The 16,527-nt window shown below is 36.7% G+C and overlaps 1 protein-coding gene across 9 annotated transcripts in view; it reads left to right on the forward strand.

The window, feature by feature from the left end:
- Positions 1-16,527, forward strand: part of BIRC6 (baculoviral IAP repeat containing 6) — a 255,476-nt gene that overhangs the window by 66,694 nt on the left and 172,255 nt on the right. For 5 of the 9 annotated variants that reach the window (XR_005243294.2, XM_038006769.2, XM_038006768.2 and 2 more), the window contains exons 11-20: positions 2,097-2,246; positions 3,812-4,037; positions 6,564-6,724; positions 8,379-8,510; positions 8,981-9,112; positions 12,108-12,286; positions 13,923-14,056; positions 14,657-14,818; positions 14,916-15,047; positions 16,355-16,452. Coding sequence is in view for 8 of the 9 variants with exons in the window: in XM_038006769.2 (XP_037862697.1) it covers positions 2,097-2,246; positions 3,812-4,037; positions 6,564-6,724; positions 8,379-8,510; positions 8,981-9,112; positions 12,108-12,286; positions 13,923-14,056; positions 14,657-14,818; positions 14,916-15,047; positions 16,355-16,452 (1,506 nt within the window). In the remaining variant the exon portion in view is untranslated. The remainder of the gene's footprint in view (positions 1-2,096; positions 2,247-3,811; positions 4,038-6,563; positions 6,725-8,378; positions 8,511-8,980; positions 9,113-12,107; positions 12,287-13,922; positions 14,057-14,656; positions 14,819-14,915; positions 15,048-16,354; positions 16,453-16,527) is intronic. The other 4 variants (XM_007971000.3, XM_007971001.3, XM_007971002.3 and 1 more) reach the window with 2 other exon arrangements.

Genomic DNA, 16,527 nt, shown 5'->3' on the forward strand with positions numbered 1-16,527 from the left:
GTCTGATGAGTAATTTTTGTCTTGCTGTCTTCATGATCTTCCCTTTGCCTTTCACGCTCAAGAGCTTATATATATGTGTGTTATTTCTTTGTTTATCCTATTTGAGGGTCATTAAACTTGAGTAAATTTGCAGTTTTCTATTGGATTTGGTAAGTTTTTGCCCATTATTTTTTCAGGTGGAATTCTCTTCTTCATGGAATTCCCATTACATGTATGTTCTTAATATTTTATCTGTCCCATAGGTCTCCAAGCTTCTTTTAATTTTAATTTAATTTAATTTAATTTTTTTTGAGACAAAGTCTTGCTGTTGTCGCCCAGGCTGGAGTGCAGTGGCGCAATCTCAGCTCACTACAACCTCCACCTCCCGGGTTCAAGTGATTTTCCTGTCTTAGCCTCCTGAGTAGCTCAGGGGATTATAGGCGCCTGCCACCATGCCCGGCTAATTTTTGTATTTTTAGTAGAGACAGGGTTTCACCATGTTGGCCAGGCTGGTATTGAACTCCTGACCTCAGGTGATCTGCCCACCTCGGTCTCCCAAAGTGCTGGGATTACAGGCGTGAGCCACTGCTCCCAGCCTTTAATTTTTTTAAAAATATTTTTTTTTGTTGAGTTGTTTATACCATTATTTCCTGTAATTCTCTATACCCCTGACTTCCTCTTATTCTATAAAAATGTTTACAATAGATCCTTGAAGTCTTTGCTAAATCTGAAGTCTGAGAAGACATTTTAAGGTGTGTGTGTGTGTGTTTCACATGTTGAATGTGGGTCCCTCTTTCTTTGCATGTCTTGTAATATTTTATTTACTTACTGGACATTTAAGACAACACTATAGAAATCTAGATTTGGATCTCCCTACCTTTTGCCAGGTGGTTATTGCTTTGTTTTGTAATTCATCTGGCTGAATCTGTGAAATCTCTTTTGTATTGTGCAGCTGCTGATTTCTGTCATTTATTCTGCCTAGTTTTAATTTGTAAGACTTGTTTCTTATTTTGTTTCTTCTGTGGCAGCATAGCTTAGTATTCAGCCAAAGATTGATAGGTTGTAGTGTCCAAATACCTTTAGCCAGTAAGGCTGTGCTCAAGTGTGCCCTGGCTTTTATTTTCTGTTGTGTTTTCTCAGGTCTCTTTTGCATAGGCATGGAGTCTTAGTTGACTGAGGATGTAGTAATGGCTTGGGCTCCCTCTGGTCTTTGCTGGACACGTGTACAACCTCTGGTCAAGGTGGGATTTGTGGAGCGTTTACCAGGCCCACTGTGCTTCTCTCACTACATGTAATTCTGTGTTAAATCCCTGGTGTTTCTAGTGCTTTGCTTGCCCCAGACAGAATTGTGACCTCAAGTAGCAGACCTTGTTTGTTTCCCATTGAAATCACCACTTTAAACTGGAAACTCTCCATCAATTGAGTCCCATCTGGAGATAACAGTGAATCTGCTGGTTTTCCCTGCTTACCTCACCCTCGTTAAATTACAGTTTTGTCTAGCTTTATAGTTGCCTTTCAGGAAGGGGATTTATCATCTTCCTCCTTCTGCCGTGCTAGAAGTGAATCTCCAAATTAGAATGTTAGAATATACTATTTTTTTGTCTTAACTAATGCTAAATTTGCTGTCAGTTTTTTTCCTGTGACAGAGATTTTAAACTAGAAATTTTAGTTGCCTTCATTTTATTGTGAATGCTTTAAAAAATAAGAGTATTTGTCAAGTTTTGTTACTGTTGAGATTAAGAGATTTGGCTGTGGATTCCAGTATAGCTAGTGCCTCATCTGTAAAATAGCCACAGTAATAGTTCTACCACACGAGTTTTTGGTAAAGAGTAAATGAATTAATTAAAGCACTTAAAATACTGTCTCATAAAAGTAAGTACTAGATAAATACCTGCTTTCATGTGTGTTTATGTATTTATCATTTTCTTCCTAAAAATTTGGTTTCAATTTGTAATTCCTTGGCAATTAAATTTCTAAACTCTTGGAAATATATCACATTGGTAGCTTTCCTTATCTGCCTATGAAGTGACATTAAATTGTTTCCTAAGTAATATTACATTTGAATATTTGAATGTTTACCCATTTTTCATGTATCTATGAAATTTGCTGCACTGTAGGTGGTGAGCTTCATTTTCTCCAAATTGGAGGAACCTGTGATGATATTGATGAAGCTGATATACTAGTGGATGGATCTCTTTCTAAAGGAATAGAACCATCTTCAGAAGGTTCCAAGCCTTTATCAAATCCTTCAAGTCCCGGCATTTCAGGTATGATATTAAATTTTTAAATGATTTTTTAAAAATGATTAGGTATTATTTGTCTTTTTTCTAGTTGTCGGAAGATGTAAACATATTAAAGTAAGGAGTGATTCTCAACCTGTGTGGTATGTTACTCAATATTTGTGAAGTCATCTAAGAGGTGAAAACAAACATTTCAGCCGTTAATGAGCTTTTAGTCTAATTAGAGGAGGGAAAAATCATATAAAAGAGAATTCATTAAGTAAGTATAAAATTAGTAGACTGGCTCATTTATTAATATTACTACTGGAATTGAAAAGCTGAAAAAAATGCTGTCACTGAGTATATATTTAGGGGGTATATTCACACATATGTTGTCCCATCCTGAATCTCCAGATAGATTTGTTTATATTTATTTGTTGTTTTTGCCTTTTTTTCCCCCATCCTTGTCCCATATTGCCCTCCAGAGCTAATTTTTCAAAAGAAGTTTTGCTAGCATGTTACTCCCTGCCGAAAAATCATTATTTGCCTTGTAGGCTTTTATGAAATCATTGTAGTCTGCTTCTCAATCTCCAGTTACTTGAATTAACCAAGATGTCTTGGTTAAGTATACAACTTGGTATAAAAAGCTAAAATACTGCATATTCTCATATTTTATGGGTTATTGGTTGAATGGAGAAAGTTTTTTATGTAAAGTACAGAAAACTACTTTTTAGTAGAGGAAAGATGAATTTTGTAATGAAGAAATAATGTAAAGAAAGGAGATTGACATGCTGTTAATATTTACAAACTAATCAGATTTAAAAGGGTCTAGACTTTGAGAAAAAGATGTAATTTGAATTAAACTTGTAATAATTTTATAGAACTTGCCATCATTTTTTTCTTTGTGAAAATATTCTAAACCTACCAGATTTTATATTTTAGTGTTTCATTACTTTTTAAAAATGGGAACAACAGCTTCTCAGCATTTTTTAATGTTATACATTTCACTGATATGAATACATGCATAGCTTTTGTAAAGAAACCTAATCAGTATGAAGCACATTATTACTTTTATAATACTAGCATGTACACAAGATTTTCTTAACTGCCACAGAAATAGAAAAAACACAATTTAATTTTTCAGTTTGTAAGTATTTATTTACCATATAGCTTTTGACTGTTTTAGTTTTTTATTCATTATAAAAGGGCATATGTTATGTACTTGCTGATGTCTAGCATTTATTTTGTAAAAAACAGGGTCTAAAAGTGAATTTTGGTCTGATGTACATTGGCTTGCACTTTAGTACCACTACTTTTCTTGCCGTCCTTATTAGGGCTAAAGTTCAGTAAGACCTTTTCTGACGGGTTTGGGTTTCTTCAATAGTGAGTATTGTCTCTAATTTTAAATATTTAAGTTAGAATTTTGTTATTTGCTATTATTTAGCCAGAGTTAGTTATCTTAGTTATATGTAGATACTTGAGTCCACTTTATTAACTTTCAGAATATTTGGCAAGTGTTGCAATAGAAAACATAACCGTGAATTAAAACTTCATTGTCTTCTTCTTTTTTTTTTTAAACACCTATTTCAAATACTACTCTCCCTAATTTTAAGGAGTTGATTTATTGGTGGACCAGCCATTCACCCTCGAAATCTTGACATCTCTAGTGGAGCTAACCCGCTTTGAGACTTTGACTCCAAGGTTTTCAGCGACTGTTCCTCCATGCTGGGTAGAAGTTCAACAAGAACAGCAGCAAAGGAGGCACCCTCAACATTTGCATCAGCAACACCATGGTGACGCTGCTCAGCATACTCGAACTTGGAAACTACAGACCGACAGGTAAAAGATTTTCCGAAGAGGTTTAATTTTAAGTTAATGTTATATATTTGTTAGAGACAATGTAGAATTCCTAGGTTTATTACTGTTTATCTTTTTTTTTTTTTTTTTTTTTGAGACAGTCTCACTCTGTCACCCAGGCTGGAGTGCAGTGGCTCACTGCAACCACTGCCTCCTGGGTTCAAGTGATTCTGCTGCCTCAGCCTCTCAAGTAGCTGGGATTACAGCGTGTGCCACCACGTCTGGCTAATTTTTGTATTTTAGGTAGAGATGGAGTTTTACTCTGTTGGCCAGGCTGGTCTCGAACTCCTGATCTCAGGTGATCCACCCACCTTGGCCTCCCAGAGTGCTGGGATTATGGGCATGAGCCACCGTGCCTGACCTGTTTATCTTTTAAACTGTCTAAAAGATAAACAGTAATATACCTAGGAATTCTGTGTTGTCTCTAACAAATATGTAAGCTAATTTTTGCATGTTGATGACTTTGTTCCTTCTATTTGTCACACTGATTTTGGAAACTTATATTCTTATTCTGAATTTTAGGATAAAATAATGAGAGTAATTTACTACTGCAATTAGTTTGGTCACTTAGTTCACAGATTTATTTAACAAATACTCAAATGCTTGTTTTGTATTTAATAAAAGCAGGCACTGTTATAGTCACTAGTAATACGGGTCTCATGGAATTTACCTCCTAATGGCAATAGAAAGTAGACAGATACATATACCATGCCATATGGGCATAAAAGCTATGAAGACTGTTAAAACAGAGTATGGCAATCGAGTAGTTGTTGGATAGGTAATTGCATGTAAGTGTGAGAAAGTGAGAGAAAAAGAGAGACAGTGTGTATGATATTTTCAATATAAGGGGCCTAAGAAAGTCTTCCATGACAATAGCAATACAGAACCCTGAGGAGTATATTTTGTGAATTCTAGGAAGAGAAATATGACCATTGTTGTTGGAGTGCTGTGAATATCGGGAAGAGTGGTAGGGAGGGAGATCCAAAGAGGTAGCTGTGAGCTGGGCATGATCACTCATGCTTGTAATCCCAGCACTTTGGGAAGCCAAGGCAGGTAAATCACTTGAGGCCAGGAGTTTGAGACCAGCTTGGCCAACATGGTGAAACCCCATCTCTACTAAAAATGCAAAAAGTAGCTGGGTGTGGTAGTGTGCACCTGTAATCCCAACTACTCGGGAGGCTGAGGCATAGAATTGCTTGATCCTGGGAGGTGGAGGCTGCAGTAAGCCAAGATTGCGCTCCACTGCAGTCCAGCCTGGGCTACAGAGAGAGACTCTATCTCAAAAAGAAAAAAAGAGGTAGAGGGTACCTGGGAGCTGGATAATGAATACCTTTATAAAAGGTCAGGCACAGTGGCTCATATCTGTAATCCTAGCATTTTGGGAGACTGACTCAGGAGGATCACTTGAGCCCAGGTGTTCAAGACCTACCTGGGCAATATAGGGAGACCTCGTCTCTATAAATAATAAAAAAAAAAATTTAGCTGGACATGGTGGTATGTGCCTGTGGTCCCAGATATTTGGGAAACTGAGGTGGGAGAATCACTTGAGCCCAGGCGGTCCAGGCTGTAGTGAGCCATGATTGTGCCACTGCACTCTGGCCTGGGTGACAGCGTGAGACCCCATTTCAAAAAAAAAAAAAAAGACTCTCATGCTACGTGAGATGGGAAAGTGTTAGCAAGTTTGAATACAGGAGTGATGTGGTATGATTTATCTTTTACAAAGATTACTTTGACTTCTGTATTTAGAATGATGGTTGTGGTGGTGGAGGGCAGTGATAGAATGGTTCTAGTTTGGTTGCTGTTGTGCTAATTCAGGAATGCTGATGGTAGCTTGGACCATTGTGGTGGTGATGGAGGTAGTGAAAAGAGTGGTTAGATTCTGGATATAATTTGGAGGTACAAGGAATAGAATTTGCTGATGTATTGAACATACTGTGTGAGAGAGGAGAATAAAGGATGGCTTTCAGGTTTTGGCCTGAGTTCACTGAAAAATGAAGTTTCTGTTTACTGAGATTTGAGAGTGGGTTTTTCATAATGAGTTTGAGATGTTTAGTAGACTTTTGGATGTGAGCCTTAAATTTAGTGGAGGAGTTTGGAGATTTTCATTTTCCAGCATATATATAGCATTTAAAACCCAAGAATGAATATATATAAGAAATGCAAGAAATTGTTGTTTTAAAATGAAGATTCTGGGACCCTATTCATAGATGTAGGGTGGGTACCAGGAATTTGCAGGATGTTCACATTAAATCGTTCACACTTTGAGGAATAAGAGTTTATTGGTATGTGCAAGTCTCAAGGCAGGTGTAGATTTCTAAAGTAAGATCATTCATTGCCCTATGTTTAACCTTCTCCTTTGGGAGCTATTTTCTCTCTTGATCCCATTGAGAAACACTAAATTTTGTTGGAAGCTGCAAACCAAAAGGAGAAAGGTGACCTTAATGATAATATGGTTGTGGCTGAAGTAAGATATTTGCTTTATTTAGCATTTTTCCCCTTATTTGACAGCAACAGCTGGGATGAACATGTATTTGAATTAGTGCTACCTAAAGCTTGTATGGTTGGACATGTGGACTTCAAATTCGTTTTGAACTCAAACATCACCAATATTCCACAGATACAAGTGACACTGCTGAAAAATAAAGCTCCAGGATTAGGGAAAGTCAATGGTAAGAATGGATCAAAATTTATTGTTGAAGATTTTATTTTGTGGTTGATTTCTGAAAACTAATTTTCAACTTGGCTAAGTTTCGTGTCCCTTTCTGACTGTTATTGCCATTTGCCTGCTCTACTTTTTGTGATTTTATTTAGAAAAGTAATTCAGAGAACATTTCAAAACTTTTCAGTAACCCAGTAATATTCAGAATTGCATAAACTTGAATCATATAATTATGCTTTTTTGGAAGTGGGATTAGTTCCTGTGTAAATTAGTTTGACTTTTAGCATTACTAGCTTTATGTATTTCTTTTCCTAGGAGAAGACTTGATTGTGAATAGAACTGTTATGGAAGTTACTTTCAAGGTTATTAGTGAAGCCAGCCTTTCATGTAGTGCTAAAAATACGCTCATTTTTATTTAGCTTTCTTACAAGTTCAGAATTTGTTGTACTGAGTTATTAAAGTAGATTATACACATTTAGCATGGTTAGAAACTAGCTGTTACTACTCAGTGTTTTCTCCTTAATAAGTTAGTTTAAGGGGCTGGGGATAATTTCACGGTAAAATGGCAACTTAACTCCAGTTTGAAACATTGAAACTTGAAAATTTTCCTTTTTGAAAAAGTACGCATACATCTGGCACTCTCTATCTGTGGGTTTCACATCCCAGCAGTCTACCAACCTCAGAAACAACCAATCATGGATTGAAAATATTATTTTGGGTGGGGGTGGGAAATAAAAAATCAATGCAATAAGAAAATATACAAATAAAAAGTAATATTAGACCACATATGGTGGCTCATGCCTCTAATCCCAGCATTTTGAGAGGCCAAGGCAGGAGGATCACTTTAGCCCGGGAATTTGAGACCAGCCTGGGCCGTGTAGCAAGACCACATGGCTGCAAAAATTAAAAAACAAATTGGCTGGGTGTGTTGGTGCACACCTGTGGCACTACTCAGGTGGCAGTACTCATGAGGCTGAGGCAGGAGGATCACTTGAGCCCAGGATTTGGAGGTTACAGTCAGCTATGACTGCACCACTGCACTCCAGCCTAGGTGACAGAGTGAGACTCTGTCTGAAATAAATAAATAGTATTTGCATGGGATTCACATTGTATTAGGTTTTATTAGTAAACTACAGATGATTGAAAATATTACAGGAGGATATGAATAAGATTGTATACAAATATTATGCCATTTTGTATAAGGGACTCGAACATCTATGGATTTTGGCATCTGGGAGGGTCCTGGAACTAATTCCCTACAAATACCGAGGGGCGATGACTGTATGTGTGTCTGTGTATTTATGTGAGTTTGTGTGTATATGGGTGTGTTCGTATGTGTGCAATCTTTTGACAGATTTTGAATTAATTGGGTAGAGGACTCAGGATTTAGTAGTTTTAAAGCTCTGCAAGTGCTTATAGTATGCAGCCTAGGGTAAGAACTTTTAGTTTAGGTGCCAGCAGATTGTTTCTTTAGGCAAATATTTTATTACCATTAAAAGAAGAATGTATAAAACAATTGAATCAAAATTTTCCTCCAACCATTTTAAAGCATCTGTGATGAAAATCACGCAAGTTCCCAATTTAACAGGAAATTTTAGATTTTTTAGGCACATAAATCATTGATATTAAAGAAAATTAAGTTTACTAATATTTTTATCCTCTAGAAACAGCAGTAGATAGGCAGATCACCTTTCCTTTGTCTCCAGCTCTTAACATTGAAGTGGAACAAAATGGGAAACCGTCCCTGGTTGATTTGAATGAAGAAATGCAGCACATGGATGTAGAGGAATCACAGTGTGAGTTAAATTATAGAGCTGTTGTCCATGACAGTAAAAGGAGTAGTGATCTGAATGCAACATGTCGGGCAAGATTTCCTTATGGCTTGCAAAAACTTGGTTTCAAGAACACAATTAAAAAATAACCTATAATTCTGCTTTGGCAATATGCTTTAACTTTCAGCTCATCTTTTGTGAACACAGCTGCGCTAATACTTGCATTCTTGGTTTTTAATATCTTGGGATTTGAAATCAAGTCGTGATTTATAATTTTTTGAAAATAAAGGTGAATTGTAAAATAATATGGGAATGGAAAACAACGTAACAAATAATTGATTATAGTTCCTTAGCATGACAATTCTTATTTTAACACATTCTAAGTATGGTAATTTTTGTGGTGGTATTATATGTAAATGGGATGATATTTGCTTATTAAATATTACATTTTAAATAAATGAATTTAAAAGAAAAATATGTATTTTTCTTTTTAGGTCTTAGATTATGTCCATTTTTGGAGGATCATAAAGAAGACATTCTATGTGGGCCAGTATGGCTTGCTAGTGGCCTTGATCTATCAGGGCATGCTGGGATGTTGACGTTAACAAGCCCCAAACTTGTTAAAGGTGAAGTAATGTATTTTACAAAAGCAGAATTAATAATACCACAGTTGTGAAAAAGATTAAAAAAACCTGATCTCAAGAAAATAAGATTGTTTTCTTTGGGACTTTCATTTGAAATTTCATCAGTTTGCTGGTAGCTGAGGTCATTTCCTGTCATAAGTAACTGTATGGTTATCTGATCCCACTTTTTGTGTCTTAGAAGTCTCAGTGCTTTTTGAAAAAACATAGAAGAAATGACTACAGGATGACTTAGTGTGATGTAACAGAGCTCTTTTGAGTAAGCAGACATTATGTTCTGCCATTTTTACCCTTCCTATCACATCAGAGTCTTGTCTTTTCAGAGTTTTATTATATATTATTACAGTATCTTCCCTTAAAAGAGGTTTTTTTGGCTTGTTTTTGTTTTTTTGAGATAGTCTCATTCTGTCACCCAGGCTGGAGTGTAGTGGCGCGATCTTTGCTTGCTGCAACCTCCGCCTCCCAGGTTCAAGTGATTCTCTTGCCTCAGCCTCCCAAGTAGCAGGGATTACACCCAGCTAATTTTTGTGTTTTTAGTAGAGACGGGGTTTCACCATGTTGGCCAAGCTGGTCTGGAACTCCTGACCTCAAGTCATCTGCCCACCTTGGCCTCCCAAAGTGTTGGGATTACAGGCGTGAGCCACTGCAACTGGCTAAGAGAGGTTTTTGTTTTGTTTTTTTGAGACAGAGTCTCGCTCTGTCACCCAGGTTGGAGTGCAGTGCTGTGATCTCAGCTTGCTGCAACACCCGCCTCCCAGGCTTAAGCAGTTTTCGTGCCTCAGCCTCCTGAGTAGCTGGGCCTACAGGCGTGTGCCACAATGCCTGATTAATTTTTTGTAGTATCAGTGGAGACGGGGTTTCATCGTGTTGCCCAGCGTGGTCTCAAACTCTTGAGCTCAGCCAATCTGCCTGCCTGGGTCCCCCAAAGTGTTAGGATTGCAGACGTGAGCCACTGCTCCAGGCCAAAAGAGGATTTTTATTAGAAGAGCTTTGACAGTATCATACAATGATTTGAGTGTCATAAACAAATGCAGATTATAATGAATGTTTTAAAATAATGGGCTATCATGTTGATAATAAATAGAAATATCAGTAGTAGGACGTTTTCGGCTTTTGTATCCTGGGGGTGAATTTAAAAAAACAACACAAAATGACTAGTTCAGTTGTTAAGGAAATTTGGAGTGGGGTGGGATGTAGAGATCTTCTCCAACCCAAGAAAATAGCTGACCATCTATATGTCAATTATTTACATTTGTGTACATTTGCTTCCTAATGTTTGTCCACATTTACACATAACCGTTTAATTGCAGACATAGTATACAGGTCAAGTATCCCTTATCTGAAATGCTTGGGACCAGAAGTGTTTCAGATTTCAGGTTTTTTTCTGGTTTTGGAGTATTTGTGGTATACTTGTAATATTTGTGGAATACTTAAGTATTCCTAATCAAAAAATCCAAACTATGAAATGTTCCAATGAGCATTTCCTTTTAGCATCATGTCGGCTTTCAAAGAGTTTTGCATTTTGGATTTTCAGATTAGGGATACTCAGCCTGTATATACGCAGGTTTTGTGCTTTCTTATTGTCATTAGGTTTTCGAGATGTTATGTGTTAGGTTTCATGCTGTGATACAGTAGTGAACAAAAAGTAATAAAATCTCAAATTGTTTAGATTATAAGTTTTGTTCAATGAGAGTGTGAATCTTAAATTTTTATGTGGAAATAGAAATATTGGTGTTTTAAACAATTTTTTATTTTTTAGAGACACAGTCTCCCTTTGTTGTCCAGGCTGGTCTCCAACTCCTAGGCTTAAGGGGTCCTCCTACCTTGGCCTCCCAAAGTGCTAGGATTACAGGTGTGAGCCACCACATCTGGCCAAAAGTGCTGATTTTGACAAAATGGAGTATAGAATTACATGTGTTTGGAAAGCCTCAGTACTGTTAAAAGTATTAATTTTCTTAGAGTATACTAAGATTTTTTTTCCATAAAATTCTCCCTAACATCTTTGAAACTGAACAAGGTAAGTGCTAAGTTTTTATGGAAGAGTAAAGGGGTAACATTGGCCAAAGAAATTTTGAAACAGAATGTCAGATACCACAACACAGAGAATAGTACAGTAGTGTTAAGAAAAATGTAACAGTGTAGTGCTAGCACAGCAGGCAGGTAGCTAAGTAGAGTGATAGCATTTATAATCTTGAAAAGATTTAATACCTGGTAATGCAGCAACAGACTGATAGTTTGCTAGCAGATGTAGTAATTTGATGATAATTAAGAAATGTATTTTATATATAGATTGTATAGTATCCCAGTTTATTTAATATAAAACACGTACTAGTGATAATAATTATTTGAGTGCTTTCTTTGTGCCAAGCACAGTTAAGAGTGGTTTAGTTAATTCTGAGGTAGGAACTATTAGTATCATTTTACATTAAAAAACTGAGCCACAGAGAGGATAATTTGTCACGTGCCTAATAAATGGCAGAGCCTTTATCCAAACCCAGGTAGTGACTCCAAAGCCTGCATGCACATTTTTAACCATCAGTACTGTAATGCTATGTGTATATATGCACATATATATGGATGTGTGTACATGTATGCACAAGAAGACTGGATGGATATATATTCTGTAATTATCTGGATGATAGCTTAATGGCAGTTTTGTGTGTGTGTGTTTGTGTGTGTGTAGTTTACAACATTTTCACCATTAAAATGAATAAGATTGGGGAAAAAACATGCCAAATGTTTATCTCAGTTAGTCAAAGATAATGGTTTTATACTATTCATATCATTCCTTTGTTCATTGTGTTTTGCTGACAGCATGTGCAGGTGGTTCAACTTTATTCTGCTCAAACAGTATAATTTGAAAGTTCTGGCCTACTGTACTTTTTGTGGAGTTAGTTGTTGATCTTGTTCTGTGAAGATGAAAACCAGTGGAATTTATTGGTGATTCAGTTATTTTCCCCATTCTACTCCACTTCTCTAGGTATGGCAGGAGGAAAATATCGTTCGTTTTTAATCCATGTCAAGGCAGTGAATGAAAGAGGAACAGAAGAGATTTGTAATGGTGGAATACGTCCTGTAGTAAGGCTTCCATCCCTAAAACACCAGAATAACAAGGGTTACTCACTTGCTTCACTTTTGGCTAAAGTTGCAGCAGGCAAGGTATGAAACTGTCATTTTGAACAATAACAATACTGTTGTAAACATTGTGGATCAGATTTAACACACTGTTAGAAGTAGTATGACCCTTCAGTGATGTTTTACTATACACTTGATTTGTTTGTATTTTTTCTTTGGAGTGACTTAAATATATTTGGAAAGAGAAATGTTTTGAATTAACTTTATTATTTTATTTTATTTCGTAGTTTTGAGATGAGGTCTCACTCTTTCCCCCAGGCTGGAATGCAGTGGTACAAACTCGGCTCAGTGCAACCTCCGCCTGCCACGTTCAAGCCATCCTCCCACCTTAGCCTCCCTAGTAGCTGGGATCACAGGCATGTGCCACCACGCCCAGCTAATTTTTGTATTTGTAGTAGAGATGGGGTTTCACCATGTTGGCCAGTCTGGTCTCGACTCCTGACCTCTGGTGATCTGCCCACCTTGGCCTCCCAAAGTGCTGGGGTTACAGGCGTGAGCCACTGCACCCAGCCTGAATTAACTTTAGGCAAATTACCTAGCTTTTATAATGTGTACTGAGTAGAGAGTAATTGTTAGCAGATATTTCCCTTTATAATTATTTTAGACCATAATATTTATTTTTTTTGGTATGAGAGTTTCTTCATATGCCCTCTATTGGCAACTCACAATCTTGTTTTTGGTGAATATTTGGGAGTATACAGAAAGAAGTTGGGGAATAATTTTAAGAGAGGTTCTAATCCTTATGATTGATTTTCTGAAAGTAGCTGTGAACCGTGCAGCTCTTTACAATTGACTTATCTTGGATTTCGTGGAACTCAGGAAGGAGGTTTTGTTTATCATCATTATTCATAAGGTATCATACTGATACTGATCAGTAATACCAATCATCTTACATATATATATAGGTCTTCCAGTTTTTCAAGGACTTCTGTATACTTTATCTGATGTAATCTTCGTTATAACTCTGAGGTAGGCATAGCAGGTTCTGTTATCTCCCTTTTTTAAATATTGAAAGTAAGTGAACCTTAGCAATTGGGGAGCCTGACATATCTCACGTAGTTATTTTATTATTTATTATTATTATTATTAGTATTAGTATTATTATTTTTGAGACAGTCTTGCTCTGTTGCCCAGGCTGGAGTGCAGCGATGTAATCTCAGCTTACTGCAGCCTCCACCCGCTGAGTTCAAGTGATTCTCTTGACTCAGCCTCCCAAGTAGCTGGGATTAAAGGCACTTGCCACCATGCTTGGCTAACTTTTGTATTTTTTGGTAGAGACGGGGTTTCACTGTGTTCGTCAGACTGTTCTCGAACTCCTGAGCTCAAGTGATCTGTCTGCTTTGGCCTCCCAAAGCACTGGGATTACAGGCCTGAGCCACCACACCCAGTGGGAATTGGATTTAGGACTTTGGTTTTATCATCTGTAATCATTGGGTTATTGCCTTTAAAATAGTGGCTGTGTCTTTCTTTTTTTCCCCTATTGTAATTCCAGAGAAAATTAGTCATTTACTGAATATGAGGGTAAAAGCTGTCATTTTAATTTGAGATTTATGTTTTGATGGCCACAATTCAATTATTTTCCTTTATTTTATAACTTTAATGGTAAATGATTTTTAGTTTAGTTTTTTTTTTGAATTTTATTATTATTTATAATGTTTAGGAAAAATCATCTAATGTTAAGAATGAAAATACAAGTGGCACCCGTAAATCTGAAAACCTCCGGGGCTGTGATTTACTTCAAGAGGTCTCTGTCACCATTCGAAGATTTAAGAAAACATCAATTTCTAAGGAAAGGTAATTTCATTGCATTATCTTGCTATTCTTACAGTAATGAAAGTGCAAAACATAGCAACACACATATAGACACACAAATATAAAAATCTTTTACCTAAAAATTTTTGTTAATTTTTCTTAAATAATTATAATCTTGATGAGAGTATGAGTCGTCTTTATACTTCATTGGTTTGTCTCTTGTGTCTGCACAGTGCTTGTTATGTAGCAGGAATGGATGATAGATATTAATTTGACATACACTCGTCAGGCAAGGGAGCGTGTACCTGTAGTCCCAGCTACTCAAGACTTGGGGGTAGGAGAATCTCTTGAACCCAAGAGTTTGAGTTCAGTCTGGACAACAGAGAAACACCCAATTTCTGGAGAAAACAGAACAAAAAGAAATTATGCACATTCCTTAATACATTATAACACATTATTGTAAATGTAATTTAAAAATTTTTTTTCTACAAATGAAATACTTGACATATAGCTATTAATTGTTTTTAAATGTACTTGCGATGTTCATGATTTAAAATGAAACATTGCATTACCAGCCAGGTTGTGATAGCTTTAGTTGTTCTGTTTTGGTCGGTAATGTGTTTATATTTTCTTTTTTTTTAGAGTGCAACGATGTGCCATGTTACAGTTTTCAGAATTTCATGAGAAGCTTCTTAACACTCTTTGCAGAAAAACAGATGATGGCCAGATCACAGAACATTCCCAGAGCCTTGTGTTGGATACTCTCTGTTGGTTAGCTGGAGTTCATTCAAATGGACCTGGAAGGTTAATAATTAAAATTTTGCTTACCACTGTTGATTGCCTTTTGGATGTTTTGATTGAAAATACAAGTTGAGTCAAAATGTCTGCTATTGTTTTGCAGCTCAAAGGAAGGAAATGAGAGCTTACTTTCAAAAACACGAAAATGTCTGTCAGACATCGTACGTGTTTGCTTCTTTGAGGCAGGACGAAGTATAGCCCATAAGTGTGCCCGATTTCTAGCCTTGTGCATTAGGTTGGTATGTTTTTAAGTTGAAAGCATACTTTCTAGGTACACCTGCAATTTAGTGGGTGATACCTTGTTTATAGTGTAATTTGATCCTTGTTTAATGTATGTGTAATTTAAGAGAATTTCAAAAGTTGATGAAGATTGTTGATAATCTTAGCAAGAATTTTGGGTTCTTAGGCGAAAGTGTCATGTTAAATAAGGGTATTTAACTTTTTTTTTTTTTTTTTTTTGAGACAGAGTCTCACTCTGTTGACCAGGCTGGAGTGCAGTGGCGCTATCTCGGCTCACTGCCAGCTATGCCTCCCGGGTTCATGCCATTCTCCGGCCCCAGCCTCCCGAGTAGCTGGGACTACAGACGCCCACCACCATGCCTGGCTAATTTTTTTTGTATTTTTAGTAGAGATGGGGTTTCACCATTTTAACCAGGATGGTCTTGATCTCCTGACCTCGTGATCTGCCCGCCTCAGCCTCCCAAAGTGCTGGGATTACAGGTGTGAGCCACCGCGCCTGGCCTATTTAACTTTTAAGAAAAGAAGTCTGCTGAGCTTCTCTGCCTATTAGTAGCAGTTTGGAGAATTTGGCAAGGGAACTCTTACACCCCTTTCACTCCTATTTTCCTTGGTTGTCTTTTCTTGCCCTAAAGTGTTTTCTCTGTTATATAACAATCTTACCGACTTTTTTTGTAGCATTGTGCAGACCCCTTGTTTCTAAACCCTGAAACAAATTAGAACAGTCTGCCCTGGTCCCCAGGGAATGTGTCCCAAGACCCTTCCCCTCCCCAGTGGATACCTGAAACTATAGATAGTACTGAGCCATATATATGGTATTGTGTTTTTCCTATATGTACATACCTGCAGTAAAGTTTAATTTATAAACTAGGCATAGTAAGAGATTAGCAATAGCTACTAATAAAATAGAACAGTTATGATAATATTCTATGATAAAAGTTATATGAATGTGGTCTCTCAAAATATCTTATTGTACTGTACTCACCTGTGTTTTAACTGTACTTGACCATGTATATAACTGAAACCGTAGAAATTGAAACTGCATATACGGGTTCTTAATGTTTAAAGGTTCCTGCTTGCTGCTGTATTTAGGAAGTGTCTAAGAGCTAATGGTCAGTATTGACTGTTGTAAAGATAATGGTTTAATGCATAAGAAAAAATTTACAATGATCCTTAGTATAATCAGTCCCTGTTATCTTTTGGTATTTTATAGAGCTAAGATTTTTTAAGTACCACACCGGGTTTAGGGTACAATTTAGACCTTGAGTAATGTCTTTACAATTTTTCTTTTAAAAAATTTTTCAGTAATGGCAAATGTGACCCATGTCAACCAGGATTTGGATCTGTTCTGTTGAAGGCTTTACTTGATAATATGTCGTTTTTACCTGCAGCAGCAACTGGTGGTATGTAAAATTAATCACAAATAGTTGTAGTCATATGGAACATCTCATATATATTACTTAGGATTATTTTGTAAC

The sequence above is a fragment of the Chlorocebus sabaeus genome, chromosome 14 (genome assembly GCF_047675955.1).
Source record: "Chlorocebus sabaeus isolate Y175 chromosome 14, mChlSab1.0.hap1, whole genome shotgun sequence".
NCBI lineage: Eukaryota > Metazoa > Chordata > Mammalia > Primates > Cercopithecidae > Chlorocebus > Chlorocebus sabaeus.